Genomic DNA, 18,459 nt, shown 5'->3' on the forward strand with positions numbered 1-18,459 from the left:
TTATTTGATTTTTTGACTACATGTACATCTTGAACAGCTTTATATCTTATCATGTTAACAATATTACATTGAACTACTTGACTGTAAATTAACTATGTGTAAATATCTGTTTTTGATTGTATTGTAATTTGTATGTGAGGGCCTCAGGGAAGATTAGTTTATTGTAACTAACTGAGTTTACCCTCTTTAAATAAAGTATTTATTATTATTATTATTATTATAAATAAAATGATATGACTACGATTGTGTACTCTTTTTATACAATCACAAAATTTTTGCGTTTGTATAATGCTATGACGATGGCAAAATATTTGGGGTCGTATATTGGTATGACGTTGGCGGCGTCGTCTTCGTCATCGTCGTCCGAAGACATTTGGTTTTCGCACTATAACTTCAGTATAAGTTAATAGAAATCTATGAAATTTGAACACAAGGTTTATGACCACAAAAGGAAGGTTGGGATTGATTTTGGGAGTTTTGGTCCCAACAGTTTAAGAATTAGGGGCCAATAAAGGGCCCAATAAGCATTTTTCTTGGTTTTCGCACAATAACTCTAGTATAAGTAAATAGAAATCTGTGAAATTTTATCACAAGGTTTATGACCACAAAAGGAAGGTTGGGATTGATTTTGGGAGTTTTGGTCCCAACAGTTTAGGAATTAGTGGCTAAAAAAGGGCCAAAATAAGCATTTTTCTTGTTTTTTGCACAATAACTTTAGTATAAGTAAATAGAAATCTATGAAATTTAAACACAAGGTTTATGACCACAAAAGGAAGGTTGGGATTGATTTTGGGAGTTTTGGTCCTAACAGTTTAGGAATTAGGGGCCAAAAGGGTCCAAAATTAAACTTTGTTTGATTTCATCAAAAATTGAACTATTGGGGTTCTTTGATATGCCGAATCTAACTGTGTATTTAGATTCTTAATTTTTGGTCCCGTTTTCAAATTGGTCTACATTAAGGTCCAAAGGGTCCAAAATTAAACTTAGTTTGATTTTAACAAAAATTGAATTCTTGGGGTTCTTTGATATGCTGAATCTAAACATGTACTTAGTTTTTTTATTATGGGCCCAGTTTTCAAGTTGGTCCAAATCGGGGTCAAAAATTAAACTTTGTTGGATTTTCAACAAAAATTGAATTTTTGGTGTTTATTTATATGCTGAATCTAACCATGTTGTTAGATTTTGGATATCAGACCAATCTAGGTAAAATGAATGTCCCATTTCAAATTTTTAATTGGATATTGGAATACCACAAAGGGATGGTAAGAATTGTCTTTGGGAGTTATGGCTCAAACCGTTAGGGAATAAGGTGCAAAAAAGGGGGGAAAAGGGTTTCCAGGTTAATAGACAATTACTTAAGTACAAAACATAATTTAAAAGGCAGTGTAAGGTTGGTAATTGAAACTCATTTGAATATCTCACCTAAACTGCTTTTAAATTATGTATATTGGAAATTTTCCAAAAATTTTATTATTAATAAATTCCATTGGAAATTTGCCAATAAATTTAGTTTAATGAACTTCATTGGAAATTTGTCAATATAAAATGTTGCTGATGAAGCTTTTTTGTTTATCTCACGTAAACAGCTTTTAAATTATGTATATTGGAAATTTTCCAAAAACTTTATCATTAATAAATTCCATTGGAAATTTGCCAATATAAAATGTTGCTGATGAAGCTTTTTGGTTTATCTCACCTAAACTGCTTTTGGCAAATTATGTATATTGGAAATTTGCCAAAAACTTTATTATTAATAAATTCCATTGGAAATTTGCCAATAACTTTAGTTTAATAAATTTCATTGCATTTTTTCTAGTTTCCAGACAATAACTTGTGTGTAAGTGTATGGATCTCTCTAAAATTGTACTACAAGGTTCCATACCACAAAGGGAAGGCTGGGATTGAGTTTGGGGGTAATTACTCCAAGGGGGGGGGGATTTTTTTTCCCAATTTTTTGGGGTTCATATTTTTTCTACAAACTTTTAGTAATCTTCAATTGCACAGTATTGCGCAATAGCACAGTATTGCGCAATAGCAAGAAACCTTCAATTGCACAGTATTGAACAATTTCACAGTATTGTACAATAGCACAATATTGGGCAATAGCAAGAAATCTTCAATTGCACAGTATTGCGCAATTGCAAGAAATCCTTATTTGCACAGTATTGCGCAATAGCACAGTATTGCGCAATAGCACAGTAGTGCGCAATAGCACAGTATTGCACAATAGCACAGTATTGCGCAATAGCAAGAAATCATCAATTACACAGTATTGCGCAATAGCAAGAAATCTTCAATTGCACAGTATTGCCCAATAGCAAGAAATCTTCAATTGCACAGTAGTGTGCAATAGCAAGAAATCTTCAATTGAAGATAAATACAAATCTTTTAACCAATTTCAATGGGATTAATTTAAAGTCTTTAATTTTTGGGGGTTCTTACCTTGTATTACTTTTTGGATATTGGGCCCCATTTTTAAATTGGTCTACACTGAGGTCAAAAGGGTCCAAAATTTAAACTTTGTTTGATTTCATCAAAAACTGAATTATTGCGGCTGTATGATATGCTGAATCTTATTGTGCATTTAGATTTTTTATTTTGGGCCCTGTTTTCAAATTAGTCCATATTAAGGTTTGAAGGGTCCAAAATTAAACTTTTGATTGATTTCAACTAAAATTAAATTTTTGGTGTTTTTTTATATGCTGAATCTAACCATGTTGTTAGATTTTGGATATCAGACCAATCTAGGTAAAATGAATGTCCCATTTCAAATTTTTAAGCTCTTTGACCACATTTATTTTGTGTCAGAAACCTATATTATGTCAAAAATTTTATCACAATCCAAATTCAGACAGTATCAAGCTTGAATATTGTGTCCAAACTTGCCCCAACTGTTCAAGGTTTGACCTCTGCGGTCGTATCAGGCTATGCTCTGCGAATCATTTTATTTGTTATTATTTTGAATATTATTATAGATATATATAAACTGTAAGCAGCAATAATGTTCAGCAAAGTAAGATCTACAAAAAAGTTAATATGACCAAAATTGTCAATTGACCACTTAAGGAGTTATTGCCCTTTAAAGACAATTTGACACAATTTGTTCAAGTTTGCTAACATTTAAAAATCTTCTCCTCTGAAATACAGGTGAGCGATTCAGGCTCTTGAGAGCCTCTTGTTTTCTTCGTGCTTGAAGATATTGATTTGATATTTCGTATATAGTTATATCATGACAATTTACAGATCAAGTTGGAATTGTGTTCCAGTCTGATGATTTTGTGCAGAGTTATGGTCCTTGGACTTAGAAAATTCACTCAATCAGTTTTCTGCACTTTTTTTCGTCATGCTTGAAGATATTGATTTGATAATTGGTATATAGTTTTATCTTGACAAGTTACAGATCAAGTTTAAATTTTGTTCCGGTCTGATGATTTTGTGCAGAGTTATGGTCCTTGGACTTAGAAAATTCACTTAAATAATCAGTTTTCAACACTTTTTTTCATCATGCTTGAAGATATTGACTTGATATTTGTTATATAGTTTACACCATGACAAGTTATAGATCAAGTTAACATTTTGTTCCAATACAATGACTTTTTAACTGGTAGGGGACTATGTATTGCCATGCAATACTCTCAGAATGCTTGTTTTGTATAAATTAATTTTCAAAATGCTATGTATATATATATATATATAAGTGCCTAAGAATGTAACTTTAACACACTAATGAGTGTTATAAAATTAGTTGTTATATTTTATATTATTCACGCAATATTTTGCTAAACAAATTAGCTTCATCAGGCACGCGCGTGATATTGGACCATAATAGGTAAAAGTCCAATTTCAAAATTTTCAGTTCTTTGACCACATTCATTTTGTGTCAGAAACCTATGGTCCGAGTACACAGTTATCGTCCTTGATTTTTCGTTGTCCACAAATATAGTCCCTAATGTGGACAATGTGTTACTTGCTAATTTTTTTTAAACCCCTTCCAAATTTATTTCTCCATGTTTTATGACTCAAATAGCAAGTAGGGGGGTGAAATGACACTGTAAAAAAATTTGGGTCATGAATTTTAAAGTAAAGTAGTGATTTGGTCCAGCTGAAAAATGTTAAAAATTAGCACTTCAGAAGCTGTCAAAAGATTTGAAGACCCCCTTAACATAAAATTGTCCATATTTTGAGTTAGATCCGATGAAGTTTTCTATAATTTTGATATAATTTGTCCCAAAAGTAGTACAACACACTGTAAAAATATTATTGAGAAAGCACAGGAGGGATTTTTTTAATTTTCATTTATTGTCTAAAAGAAATGCACTACGAAATAACTGTGTACTCGGACCCTATGATGTGTCAAATATTTAATCAAAATTCAAATTCAGAGCTGTATCAAGCTTGAATGTAGTGTCCATACTTGCCCCAACTGTTCAGGGTTCAACCTCTGTGTTCATATCAATATGCACCCAGCGGAGCATTTTATTAGGGAATAACAGGGATCAAACTTCATACTTGGAAACTTTGGGGCAAAAGTTAATTTGAATTTCGTTTTTAATTCATTCATGTCTTTATTTCCTCAAAATTGAGATGTAATGAATATACAAAATTAATTAAATATTACACAACAAAAAGAATGTAAAAGAAATAAAAAAAGGAAAAAAGTTTTATTAAAAACAGACAAATATATACTTTTAAGTCACTCGGCATAAAGTCCTTATGCAATCGTTAATGATAACATATCATGTATTGAACAACCTGACACAATGTCCATATGTTGCTATGCACAGAATTTTGTAGAACTTTGCTATTGAAACGCATGTATGATATTTAAACGACCTAACCTGAATAGTACATTCAACATTTTTAGCTCACCTGGACCCTGGGGGTAAAAAAATTTTTTTTAGGGGGGGGGGGGGCAATTTTTTTCCTCAAGATTTAAGAAATTAAAAGTAAAATTTCTTCAATTATTATTTTTTTTGGAGGGGAGGGGGTAAATAAAAAAAAAATGTTTTGGGGGGTCAATTTTTTTCCTTAAGATTTAAGAAATTGTCAATTTTCCAAAGAAAAATTGGGGGTCACAATTTATTTTGTTAATTCTTTGTATATAGTCTGAAAACAGATTTCTAAGTATTGTGCAACATACAACCAATTTCAAGTTCTTTGACTATATTTATTCTGTGTCAGAAACCTATAATGTGTATAATATTTAATTACAATCCAAATTCAGACCTGTTTCAAGCTGGAATATTGTGTCCATTTTTGCCCCAACTGTTCAGGGTTGGACCTCTAGGGTCGTATCCAGCTGCGCTCGGCAAAGCAGTTTATTGTCTTATATCTTAAAAACTATGATAGATAGAGAGAAACTTTAAATTGCAAAAATGATCAGCAAGACAAGTTCTACATATAAGTCTTATGGTCGAAATCGTCAGTCGACTCCTCATTAGAGTTATTGCCCATTGATGATGATTTTTACCATTTTTTGTCGAGCCTGCGACTTTTGTCACAGAAAGCTCAACATAGGGATAGTGATCCCGTGGCGGCGGTGTTAACCAACTTCTTAAAAGCCTTATATTTTAGAACGTTGAAGACCTGGATGCTTCATACTTTGTATATAGATGCCTTATGTTACGAAGTTTTTGTCTGTCACATGTCCATTGTCCTTGACCTCATTTCCATGGTTCAGTGACTACTTGAAAAAAAGTTAAGATTTTTTGTAATGTTAATTTCTCTCTTATTATGAGTAATAGGATAACTATATTTGGTATATGCGTACCTTGAAAGGTCCTTATACCACAACCTCATTTCATTGATCAGTGAACAAGGTTAAGTTTTTGTGGTCAAGTCCATATCTGAGATACTATAAGCAATAGGTCTACTGTATTTGGTGAATGTAATGATTGTAAGGTGTACATGTCCAACTGGCAGGTGTCATCTGACCTTGACTTCATTTTCATGGTTCAGTGGTCATTTAGTTTTTGTGTTTAGGTCTGTTTTTCTAATACTGTATGCAATAGGTCAACTGTATTTGGTGTATTGAAATATTTTAAAATGTTCATGTCAGTCTGGCAGGTTTTATTTGACCTTGACCTCATTTTCATGGTTCATTGCCATGTCAGTCTGGCAGGTTTTATTATACGACCGCAAAAATTAAAAATGTTTTGGTCGTATATTGGTATGACGTTGGCGTCGTCGTCGTCGTCGTCGTCCAAAGACACATTGGTTTTCGCACTCTAACTTTAGTTTAAGTGAATGGATCTCCATGAAACTTCACCATAAGGTTCAATACCACGAAAGGAAGGTTGGGATTGATTTTGGGGGTTATGGTACCAACAGTTAAGGAATTAGGGGCCAAAAAGGGGCCAAAAATAAGCATTTTTGTAACTTCCAGACAATAACTTGTGTGTAAGTGTATGGATCTCTCTGACATTGTACCACAAGGTTCCATATCACAAAGGGAAGGCTGTAATTGATTTTGGGGGTAATTGCCTCAAAATTTTAGGAATTAGGGGCCAAAAAAGGGGCAAAAAACAAGCATTTTTCTAGTTTCATGACAATAACTTGTGTGTAAGTGTTTGGATATTTCTGAAATTGTACTACAAGGTTCCATATCACAAAGGGAAAGCTGGAATTGAGTTTGGGGGTAATTGCCCGAAACGTTTAGGAATTGGGGGCCAAAAAGGGGCCAAAAATAAGCATTTTTCTAGTTTCCAGACAATAACTTGTGTTCAAGTGTATGGATCTCTCTGAAATTGTACTGCAAGGTACCATACCACAAAGGGAAGGCTGGGATTGAGTTTGGGGGTGATGAATCATAAGGGGGTTCAAAAAATTTGGGGGGGGGGGGGGATTTTTTTTTTTTCTTTATTTTTCTTTTTTTCCTTTTTTTTTTCTTTTAAAATTTTCCATTTTAAGTTGGTTATTTCTGATTTATATTTAAAAGCAAATAATAATGATATGGTAGGAGATACACACCAAACAGGATGTGTAAATTATTATATAATAAGTATTGTGCAATAGCAAGAAATTTTCAATTGCACAGTATTGCACAATAGCAAGAAATCTTCAATTGCACAGTATTGCGCAATAGCAAGAAATCTTCAATTGCACAGTATTGCGCAATAGCAAGAAATATCCAATAGCACAATATTGCGCAATAGCAAGAAATATTCAATTGCACAGTATTGTGCAAAAGAAGATACTTCGTATAAATTGCTTATTTCTTGATCAATTTCAATGGGGTTTATTCTTGAATTCTTGGGGTTCTTTAATATGCTGAATCTAACCGTGTATTAAGTTTTTGGATTTTGGGCCCCGTTTTTAAATTGGTCCACATTGAGGTCCAAAGGGTCCAAAATTTATCTTTGTTTGATTTCATCAAAAATTGAATTTTTGGGGTTCTTTGATATGCCGAATCTAACCGTGTATTTAGATTCTTAATTTTTGGTTCCGTTTTCAAATTGGTCTACTTTAAGGTCCAAAGGGTCCAAAATTAAACTAAGTTTGATTTTAACAAAAATTGAATTCTTGGGGTTCTTTGATATGCTGAATCTAAACATGTACTTAGTTTTTTTATTATGGGCCCAGTTTTCAAGTTGGTCCAAATCGGGGTCCAAAATTAAACTTTGTTGGATTTCAACAAAAATTGAATTTTTGGTGTTTTTTTATATGCTGAATCTAAACATGTATTTAGATTTTTGATTATTGGCCCAGTTTTCAAGTTGGTCCAAATCGGGGTCCAAAATTAAACTTTGTTTGATTTCAACAAAAATTGAATATATGGGGTTCTTTGATATGCTGAATCTAACTATGTATTTAGATTTTGATTTTTGGGCCCCGTTATCAACTTTGTCCACATTGAGGTCAAAAGGGTCCAAAATTAAACTTTGTTTGATTTCATCAAAAATTGAATTCTTGGGGTTCTTTGATATGCTGAATCTAACCATGTATTTAGATTTTGGATATTGGACCATAATAGTTGAATGTCTAATTTAAAATTTTTAAGTTCTTAGACCACATTCATTCTGTGTCAGAAACCTATGCTGTGTCAAATATTTAATCACAATCCAAATTCAGAGCTGTATCAAGCTAGAATGTTGTGTCCATACTTGCCCCAACTGTTCAGAGTTTGACCTCTGCGGTCGTATCAAGCTGCGCCCTGCGGAGCATTTTATTTGACCTTGAGCTCATTTTCATGGTTCATTGCTTATGTTAAGTTTTTGTGTTTTGGTCCGTTTTTCTTAAACTTTAAGCAATAGGTCAACTATATTTGGTGTATGGAATGATTGTAAGGTGTATATGTCTGTCTGGCAGGTATCATCTGACCTTCACCTCATTTTCATGGTTGATTGGTCAATGTTCACTTTTCCTGGTTAACTTTTTTCTTAGATACCTTAAGCAATAGGTCAACTATATTTGATGCATGGAATGATTTTAAGGTGTACATGTCTGTCTGGCAGGGTTCAAATGACCTTGACTTCATTTTCATGGTTCAGTGGTCAGTATAGAATTTCCATGGTTTGGTCTGTTTCTTTTATACTAAAAGCAATAGGTCATCTATATTCTGTGTATGGAGGGATTGTATTAAAGGTGTACATGTATTTCGGGCTTGGTTTATCTGACCTTGACCTCATTTTCTTGGATCATAAATGTTAATGTGATACTTGTAGTAAAAATTTTATATGTAGGACTATCAACATAAAATCAATGGTCAGTATAGTAGGCGAGACATTTCAGCGTGTGCACTCTTGTTTGCGTTTTTGCCTTATATCTTAAAAATTATAATAGATAGATAGAAACTTAAATAAGCAAAAATGATCAGCAAGACAAAGATATACAAATAAGACATTTGGAGGAAATTATCCGACAACTCCTTATTGGTGTTATTGCTCTTTAATAACGATTTTTACTATTATGCCCCCCCCCCCCCCCCTCCCCAATAGTGGATGGGGCATTAAGTTTTACCCTTGACCGTCTGTACGTAGGTACGTACGTACGTCCCAAAATTGTTTTCCATTCTCTAACTTTAGTTTGCCTCAACCAAATGTTATGAAACTTATACACAATGCTTATTACCACAAAACACAGATCAAGTTTGAATATTGGTGACATCACTTTTACCATTCTAGAGTTATGCCCCTTTACAAATGGAAAAATTGCTGAATTTTTCGTTTTCGTTCTTTTAGTGTGCCTCAACCAAATGTTATGAAACTAATACACAATGCTTATTACTACAAAACACAGATCAAATTCAATTTTGGTTGGGTCACTTTTACCATTCTAGAGTTATGCCCCTTTACAAATGGAAAAAATGCTGAATTTTTCGTTTCTTCTCTGTAACTTTAGTTTGCCTCAACCAAATGTTATGCAACTTATACACAATGCTTATTACCACAAAACACAGATCATGTTTGAATTTTGGTGGCGTCACTTTTACCGTTCCAGAGTTATGTCACCTTACAAATGGAAAAATTCCTGAAATATTTGTTTCTGTTCTCTAACTTTTGTTTGCCTCAACCAAATGTTATGAAACTTATGCACAATGCTTATTACCACAAAACTCAGATCATGTACAAATTTGGGTAGCATCACTTTTACGGTTCTTGAGTTATATCCCTTTATAACGTTATATGCAAGCGGGGGCATCATCTGTGTCCCATGGACACATTCCCCATTTATTTTTTTGTGTTTTGCCCTATATGATAAAAATGATAATATATATAAATAGACACTTTCATTAACAAAAATGATCAGCAAGTTGATAATTGTACACTGATGGCCAGTCATGCTTTGGATGTCTTTTATCTTTGATGAATTTGGTGATTTTATACTGTCTTCATGTCATTGACCCATATCAATTCTTTTGCAGAAGCCTATTTCAGTCAGTGATGAATCACCCATTTTGCAAAACACTACCACCGACAATCTAGAAAAAAAAATTTGTTAAATGTTTAAGGTTTCCCCTTAAATAAAGATTTTTTACATGTCACATAGACTTAAAACTCGGGATCAAATATTTTTTTTGATATTTCTCCAGATACTTATACGTCAAAGTATCTGATATGAGTGGATATGATTTAAAACGACTGACCTTTATAACTGAGTCAAGTTTATTGACATAATAACTAAGGTAAGTTTGTTGATGTAATGAATACATATTCTGGTTAGACCACACAGAAATTTTTCTTACATGTATCTTTTTATGCCCCCCCCCCCCCCCCCCCCCCCCCCCCCGGTGGGGGGGCATTAAGTTTTACCCTTGTCCGTCTCTACGTACGTACGTGCCCCGCCAGAAGTTATACGTACATACAATCATAAGTCCCAAAACTGGTTTCCGTTCTCTAACTTGAGTTTGCCTCAACCAAATGTTATGAAACTTATACACAATGCTTATTACTATAAAACACAGATCAAGTTTGAATTTTGGTGGCGTCACTTTAACCGTTCCAGAGTTATGCCCCTTTATAAATGGAAAAATTGCAAAATATTTAGTTTCCGTTCTCTAACCTAAGTTTGCCTCAACTAAATGTTATGAAACTTATACACAATGCTAATTACCACAAAACACAGATCAAGATAAAATTTTGGTGGCGTCACTTTAACTGTTCTAGAGTTATGCCCCTTTAAAAATGGAAAAATTGCAAAATATTTAGTTTCCGTTCTCTAACCTAAGTTTGCCTCAACTAAATATTATGAAACTTATGCACAATGCTCATTACCACAAAACACAGATCAAGTTTGAATTTTGGTGGCGTCACTTTAACTGTTCTAGAGTTATGCCCCTTTAAAAATGGAAAAATTGCTAAATTTTTATTTTCTTCTCAATGTCAAGTAATTTTTATACGACCGCAAAAAAATTTTTGTGGTCTTATATTGGTATGACGTTGACGTCGTCGTCGTCGTCCGGCATCGTCCGAAGACACATTGGTTTTCGCACTCTATCTTTAGTTTAAGTGAATGGATCTCTATGAAATTTTACCACAAGGTTCAATACCACAAAAGGAAGGTTGGGATTGATTTTGGGGGTTATGGTACCAACAGTAAAGGAATTAGGGGCCAAAAAGGGGCCAAAAATAAGCATTTTTGTAACTTCCAGACATAACTTGTGTGTTAGTGTATGGATCTCTCTGACATTGTACCACAAGGTTCCATATCACAAAAGGAATGCTGGGATTGATTTTGGGGGTAATTGCCTCAAAATTTTAGGAATTAGGGGCCAAAAAAGGGGCAAAAAACAAGCATTTTTCTAGTTTCATGACAATAACTTGTGTGTAAGTGTATGGATCTTTCTGAAATTGTACTACAAGGTTCCATATCACAAAGGGAAAGCTGGAATTGAGTTTGGGGGTAATTGCCCTAAAGGTTTAGGAATTGGGGGCCAAAAAGGGGCCAAAAATAAGCATTTTTCTAGTTTCCAGACAATAACTTGTGTTCAAGTGTATGGATCTCTCTGAAATTGTACTGCAAGGTACCATACCACAAAGGGAAGGCTGGGATTGATGATTGGGGTAATTGCCTCAATATTTTAGGAATAAGGGGCCAAAAAGGGGCAAAAAACATGCATTTTTCTAGTTTCAGGACAATAACTTGTGTGTAAGTGTATGGATCTTTCTGAAATTGTACTATAAGGTTCCATATCACAAAGGGAAAGCTGGGTTTGAGTTTGGATGTAATTGCCCTAAATGTTTAGGAATTTGGGGCCAAAAAGGGGCCCAAAAACACATTTTTCTAGTTTCCAGACAATAACTTGTGTTCAAGTGTATGGATCTCTCTGAAATTGTACTGCAAGGTACCATACCACAAAGGGAAGGCTGGGATTGAGTTTGGGGGTGATGAATCATAAGGGGGTTCTAAAAATTTAGGGGGAGGATTTTTTTTTTTCCCTTTTTTTTTTTTTTTCCTTTTTTTTTTCTTTTAAAATTTTCCATTTTAAGTTGGTTATTTCTGATTTATATTTAAAAGCAAATAATAATGATATGGTAGGAGATACACACCAAACAGGATGTGTAAATTATTATATAATAAGTATTGTGCAATAGCAAGAAATTTTCAATTGCACAGTATTGCACAATAGCAAGAAATCTTCAATTGCACAGTATTGCGCAATAGCAAGAAATCTTCAATTGCACAATATTGCGCAATAGCAAGAAATTGTCAATTGTACAGTATTGCGCAATAGCAAGAAATATTTAATTGCACAGTATTGTGCAAAAGAAGATACTTTGTATAAATCGCTTATTTCTTGACCAATTTCAATGGGGTTTCATTCTTGAATTCTTGGGGTTCTTTAATATCCTGAATCTAACCGTGTATTTAGTTTTTGGATTTTGGTCCCCGTTTTTAAATTGGTCCACATTGAGGTCCAAAGGGTCCAAAATTAAACTTTGTTTGATTTCATCAAAAATTGAATTATTGGGGTTCTTTGATATGCTGAATCTAACCCTTATTTAGATTCTTAATTTTTGGTTCCGTTTTCAAATTGGTCTACAATAAGGTCCAAAGGGTCCAAAATTAAACTTAGTTTGATTTTAACAAAAATTGAATTCTTTGGGTTCTTTGATATGCTGAATCTAAACATGTATTTAGATTTTTGATTATGGGCCCAGTTTTCAAGTTGGTCCAAATCGGGGTCCAAAATTAAACTTTGTTTGATTTCAACAAAAATTGAATATATGGGGTTCTTTGATTTGCTGAATCTAACCATGTATTTAGATTTTTGATTTTTGGGCCCGGTTATCAACTTTGTCCACATTGAGGTCAAAAGGGTCCAAAATTAAACTTTGTTTGATTTCATCAAAAATTGAATTCTTGGGGTTCGTTGATATGCTGAATCTAACCATGTATTTAGATTTTGGATATTGGACCATAATAGGTGAATGTCCAATTTAAAATTTTTAAGTTCTTAAACCACATTCATTCTGTGTCAGAAACCTATGCTGTGTCAAATATTTAATCACAATCCAAATGCAAAGCTGTATCAATCTTGAATGTTGTGTCCATACTTGCCCCAACTGTTCAGGGTTCGACCTCTGCGGTCGTATCAAGCTGCGCCCTGCGGAGCATTTTATTAAAATTGGAGTTATCTTCCTTTGTCCATGATTATAGTTGAATCAACTACAATCAATGCTTTATACAATGCAATGTTTAATTTTGCCTTCCACTGATAAAACACAGATCAAGTTGAATTTGGGTAGTGTCACTTTAATCATTATTGAGTTATGCCCCTTTATAAATCGAAAGATAGCAGAATTTTTAGTTTCCATTCTGTAACTTCAATTTGCCCCAACCAAACATTATGAAACCTATACACAATATTCATTACCACAAAAATAAGATCAAGTACAAATTTTTTGTTTCCGTTTTTATAACTTTAGTTTGCCTCAACCAAAAGTTATGAAACTTATACACATTGCTAATTACTACATAATACAGATTAAGTACAAAATTTGGTGGTGACACTTTTACCATTCTTGAGTTATGTCCCTTTATAAACATAAAAATTGCTGAATTTTTTGTTTCCGTTCTCTAACTTTAGTTAGCCTCAACCAAATGTTATGAGACTTACACACAATGCTTATTACCACAAAACTCAGATCAAGTTCAAATTTGGGTAGCGTCACTTTAACCGTTCTTCAGTTATGTCCCTTTATAACTATATGATATGCAAGCGGGGGCATCATCTGTGTCCACATGTGGACACTATCCACATTTATTTTCTCTTAAATTGTAAATGTATTTGATTCATTGGATTTTTCCTAATATATTTTTTTGCATTGCTTTTTTATAAAAGTAAAATATCTTAAGTCATTTGATACTTTAAATTTGAGAATTTGAGACCTCTTGTTAGAACTTCGGCTACCGCACAGCGCAAGTGCGAGGGAAAAACAGTGATGAAAGAAAATAAATGTGCACTGGAAGGTGAATAGTAAAAATTGATTCTTAAAGAACAAATTAAATACAAATATTCATGGAACAACTGTTATGGAAAAGTTGAATTTACAAAACTTGAATGCATGGAGTATATAAAAAACAAATTAAAACATGCCGTATCAATTTACAATCACTGAATGAAATATTATTTGTCAATAATATGTTCTAGATTCATAATAAATGTCAAAAGCGTGCATAGAGGACTTAGTTTATTATAAATGCATGTATTGATTAAATAATTTCCTTAACATTAAAATTACAAGTCTCTCATTTCATATGACTTTAAAGATGACTTTAAAGATCTACAGAAAAATTGTTTATACAGATTTGTTAAAATTTAATATTTATAGTGGCAATGGTTTAATAATGAAGTATATACTATGTAGTTATTAAAAAAACAAATTGAAATGTCTTTCAAATATTTTAGGCCTTAGAAATATTTAGAGATGATGTCATAGATCTCTACACTACACCAAGATTATCTGAACCAGTGTGGTTAAATATGATGTCACATGCAAGCTATCGTTATCCCTTATGTGAAAATTTTATGAAGGATTTCATGTCATTAGTTACAAAACATGAAAATAAAAATAACAATTTGTAAGTATTATTTTCTTATAACAGTATATATAACTTTGGCATTTTGTGGTTATTTCTGTTCTTTGATTTCAGAGACTGATTTTCAGGAAAGTTGCCCTTCAAACTTAACAAAATGTTGGAGATGGCACCAACTATTGTAAACAAAGGGTCACAACTACAATTGCATATTTTGGCATAACCTAACATGCACATTTGTACCAATTAAAGAAGAAGTGTTCAAAACCAAGAATTTGCAAGCACAATACAATCATAATATTTTAATTGTGAAAAAGAACAAATTTTAACAGAGATGTAACTAAACACAATTTATGTGTGCTTCAAAATTTGCCTAGCAAACTGTGAATTCTTCTGGAATTTTCTTGAACTGTTTAATAATGTCGCACCACCATCATTAAATTATCTTCTGCCATTGACAAATGATCCTCGCCATTGTTAAATTGTCCTCCGCTATCATCAGATGAACTGCGCTATGATTGAAGCGTGGTGCTTACAAATATTTCCAATGATTGCTAATCACTTGTACAGATAGATCAACACACTTTACAGGATAAAACATTGATCAAGACAGACGATTGATTGCATTATTTAATTACTTTAAAGCAAATGCTAATGAAAATTCAGATTAGAAAATAATTTTGAATTCAATTACAAAGAAAAATGTTTAACAAGTCTAGCACATGCTTATACATGTTATATTGCTTATGCAATCTGCACCCCCATTTAAAACGAGTACAAGATGAGACTGTTAATGGTTAAACGGAACATAATTTCATACCATATAACATGAGTACAACAATTATCGACCAAATTGAATTACTTTTCAAACTTGTAAAGTGAATACAGGAATATTAACTGCAACTTGATAATCTGAAGAAATTTATTATTCATTATGCTTGTTATGCCCCACCTACGATAGTAGTAGGGGCATTATGTTTTCTGGTCTGTGCATCCTTTTGTTTGTCCGTCCGTCCGTCTGTCCCACTTCAGGTTAAAGTATTTGGTCGAATAGTTTTTGATGAAGTTGAAGTCCAATCAACTTGAAACTTAGTACACATGTCCCTATGATATGATAATTTGAATGCCAAATTAGAGTTTTGACTCCAATTTCACGGTCCACTGAACATAGAAAATGATAGTGCGAGTGGGGCATCTGTATATTATGGACACATTCTTGTTTTTATTCTATAATTACATTAAATGATAAACAATATATCAGTCTATTCACTATTTCTTACAATGAAATATGAGACCATATTCCCTGTGAACCACGAATAACAATTATATTATATTGGAGTGTCCTTATATTTCAACATTAATATAATCATTCCGGTCATCGATTTTTGCTCACTTGGGATATGAGCTCATAAACCCTGTCATGGTAACCAATAAAATTGCAAGGATTAGCTGGGATATTTTACTCCAGAATAATATATGTATATATATAATTCAATATACAACATTTTATATAACATGTATACACACATTATAAATAATGAATGAATTTAATGATCCACATAAAAAGAAGGTGCACTTTAATTCATTGTACTTTGTACACACTTAAGTTGTAAAAACAATGATTTTTCAAATTAACTAAATTGCCTCACAAACATTTTGTTCAATTTGACAAAAAGTATTGTTTTATACTATTTTGTTTAAATTGTTATGATTTATAAATTGTATTTTATCTTTATTTCAGTTTTATAAGTACTCTAGTCACAGCAGTGCTAACACACCATTTAGCCTGGGTTGCAACTGTGACACCTGCAGGTGCTACAACATCAAAAACATATCTTCACAATCACTCTGCCAAATGGGTAGATGCACTTGCTAAGTCACATCCTTACAATCCAATGTGGGCTCAGTTAGGGTATGTATTTCAAAAGGTGCTTTGTAAAATTTATACAGTTAAAGATTTTCTAAACAGAACCCAAATTTCAGGCTACCATAATCCAAACAAAGGAGTAGGGGCAATACAAGCCAAATTCTGTCCTATTGGAAAAAATAATGGTAAAGTTCCTTCAAAATTTAATGTAATTCACTGAAATATACATTGTAATGCATAATATAGCAAATGTTCTTTTTTCATTTAAAAGAACCACGAAAAAGCCATACCGGGTAATTTGTAAAAACAACTCAAAACAAGGTTTTTAAAGCAATTGCTTTCATGCTATAGCATATAGCCATCTTTGTGACCTAGATCAGAGACACTGCCCAGATCAAGCCAAAGTCTTTTTTTCAGCAGATTCCTGGTCTGTCATTCTAAAACTCCCTATGTATGTTTTCTAATGCAATACATGAATTGAAACAGTTGAAAAACATTAGTGGGTTTGAGAAGTTTCAACATATGTTTTTATACATTTTTTTGCGGTCGTATATTGGTATGACGTTGGCGTCGTCGTCGTCGTCCGAAGACACATTGGTTTTCGCACTCTAACTTTAGTTTAAGTGAATGGATCTCTATGAAATTTTACCATAAGGTTCAATACCACAAAAGGAAGGTTGGGATTGGTTTTGGTGGTTATGGTACCAACAGTTAAGGAATTAGGGGCCAAAAAGGGGCCAAAAATAAGCATTTTTGTAACTTCCAGACATAACTTGTGTGTTAGTGTATGGATCTCTCTGACATTGTACCACAAGGTTTCATATCACACAGGGAATGCTGGGATTGATTTTGGGGGTAATTGCCTCAAAATATTAGGAATTAGGGGCCAAAAAAGGGGCAAAAAACAAGCATTTTTCTAGTTTCATGACAATAACTTGTGTGTAAGTGTATAGGTCTTTCTGAAATTGTACTACAAGGTTCCATATCACAAAGGGAAAGCTGGAACTGAGTTTGATGGTAATTGTCCAAAACGTTTAGGAATAAGGGGCCAAAAAGGGGCCAAAAATAAGCATTTTTCTAGTTTCCAGACAATAACTTGTGTTCAAGTGTATGGATCTCTCTGAAATTGTACCACAAGGTTCCATATCACACAGGGAATGCTGGGATAGATTTTGGGGGTAATTGCCTCAAAATATTAGGAATTAGGGGCAAAAAAAGGGGCAAAAAACAAGCATTTTTCTAGTTTCATGATAATTACTTGTGTGTAAGTGTATGGATCTTTCTGAAATTGTACTACAAGGTTCCATATCACAAAGGGAAAGCTGGAATTGAGTTTGGGGGTAATTGCCCAAAACGTTTAGGAATAAGGGGCCAAAAAGGGGCCAAAAATAAGCATTTTTCTATTTTCCAGACAATAACTTGTGTTCAAGTGTATGGATCTCTCTGAAATTATACTGCAAGGTACCATACCACAAAGGGAAGGCTGGGATTGAGTTTGGGGGTGATGAATCATAAGGGGGTTCAAAAAACTTGGGGGGGGGGGGATTTTTTGTTTTTTTTTCTTTTTTTTTTCTTTTAAAATTTTCCATTTTAAGTTGGTTATTTCAGTTTTATATTTAAAAGCAAATAATAATGATATGGTAGGAGATGCACACCAAACAGGATGTGTAAATTATTATATAATAAGTATTGTGCAATAGCAAGAAATTTTCAATTGCACAGTATTGCACAATAGCAAGAAATCTTCAATTGCACAGTATTGCGCAATAGCAAGAAATCTTCAATTGCACAGTATTGTGCAATAGCAAGAAATCTTCAATTGCACAGTATTGCGCAATAGCAAGAAATATCCAATAGCACAATATTGCGCAATTGCAAGAAATTGTCAATTGTACAGTATTGCACAATAGCAAGAAATATTCAATTGCACAGTATTGTGCAAAAGAAGATACTTCGTATAAATTGCTTATTTCTTGATCAATTTCAATGGGGTTTTATTCTTGAATTCTTGGGGTTCTTTAATATGCTGAATCTAACCGTGTATTAAGTTTTTGGATTTTGACCCCCGCAAAAAAAGGGCCAAAAACAAACATTTTTATACGCCCGTTTACGGG

General features: G+C 33.2%; 1 protein-coding gene across 3 annotated transcripts in view; it reads left to right on the top strand.

The window, feature by feature from the left end:
* Positions 1–18,459, top strand: part of LOC127709696 (folliculin-interacting protein 1-like) — a 175,144-nt gene that overhangs the window by 74,126 nt on the left and 82,559 nt on the right. For all 3 annotated transcript variants that reach the window (XM_052215331.1, XM_052215330.1, XM_052215332.1), the window contains 2 exons: positions 14,351–14,523; positions 16,220–16,390. In XM_052215331.1, coding sequence (XP_052071291.1) covers positions 14,351–14,523; positions 16,220–16,390 — 344 coding nt within the window. The remainder of the gene's footprint in view (positions 1–14,350; positions 14,524–16,219; positions 16,391–18,459) is intronic.

This window comes from Mytilus californianus, unplaced genomic scaffold (genome assembly GCF_021869535.1).
Source record: "Mytilus californianus isolate M0D057914Y unplaced genomic scaffold, xbMytCali1.0.p SCAF_7, whole genome shotgun sequence".
Lineage (NCBI taxonomy): Eukaryota > Metazoa > Mollusca > Bivalvia > Mytilida > Mytilidae > Mytilus > Mytilus californianus.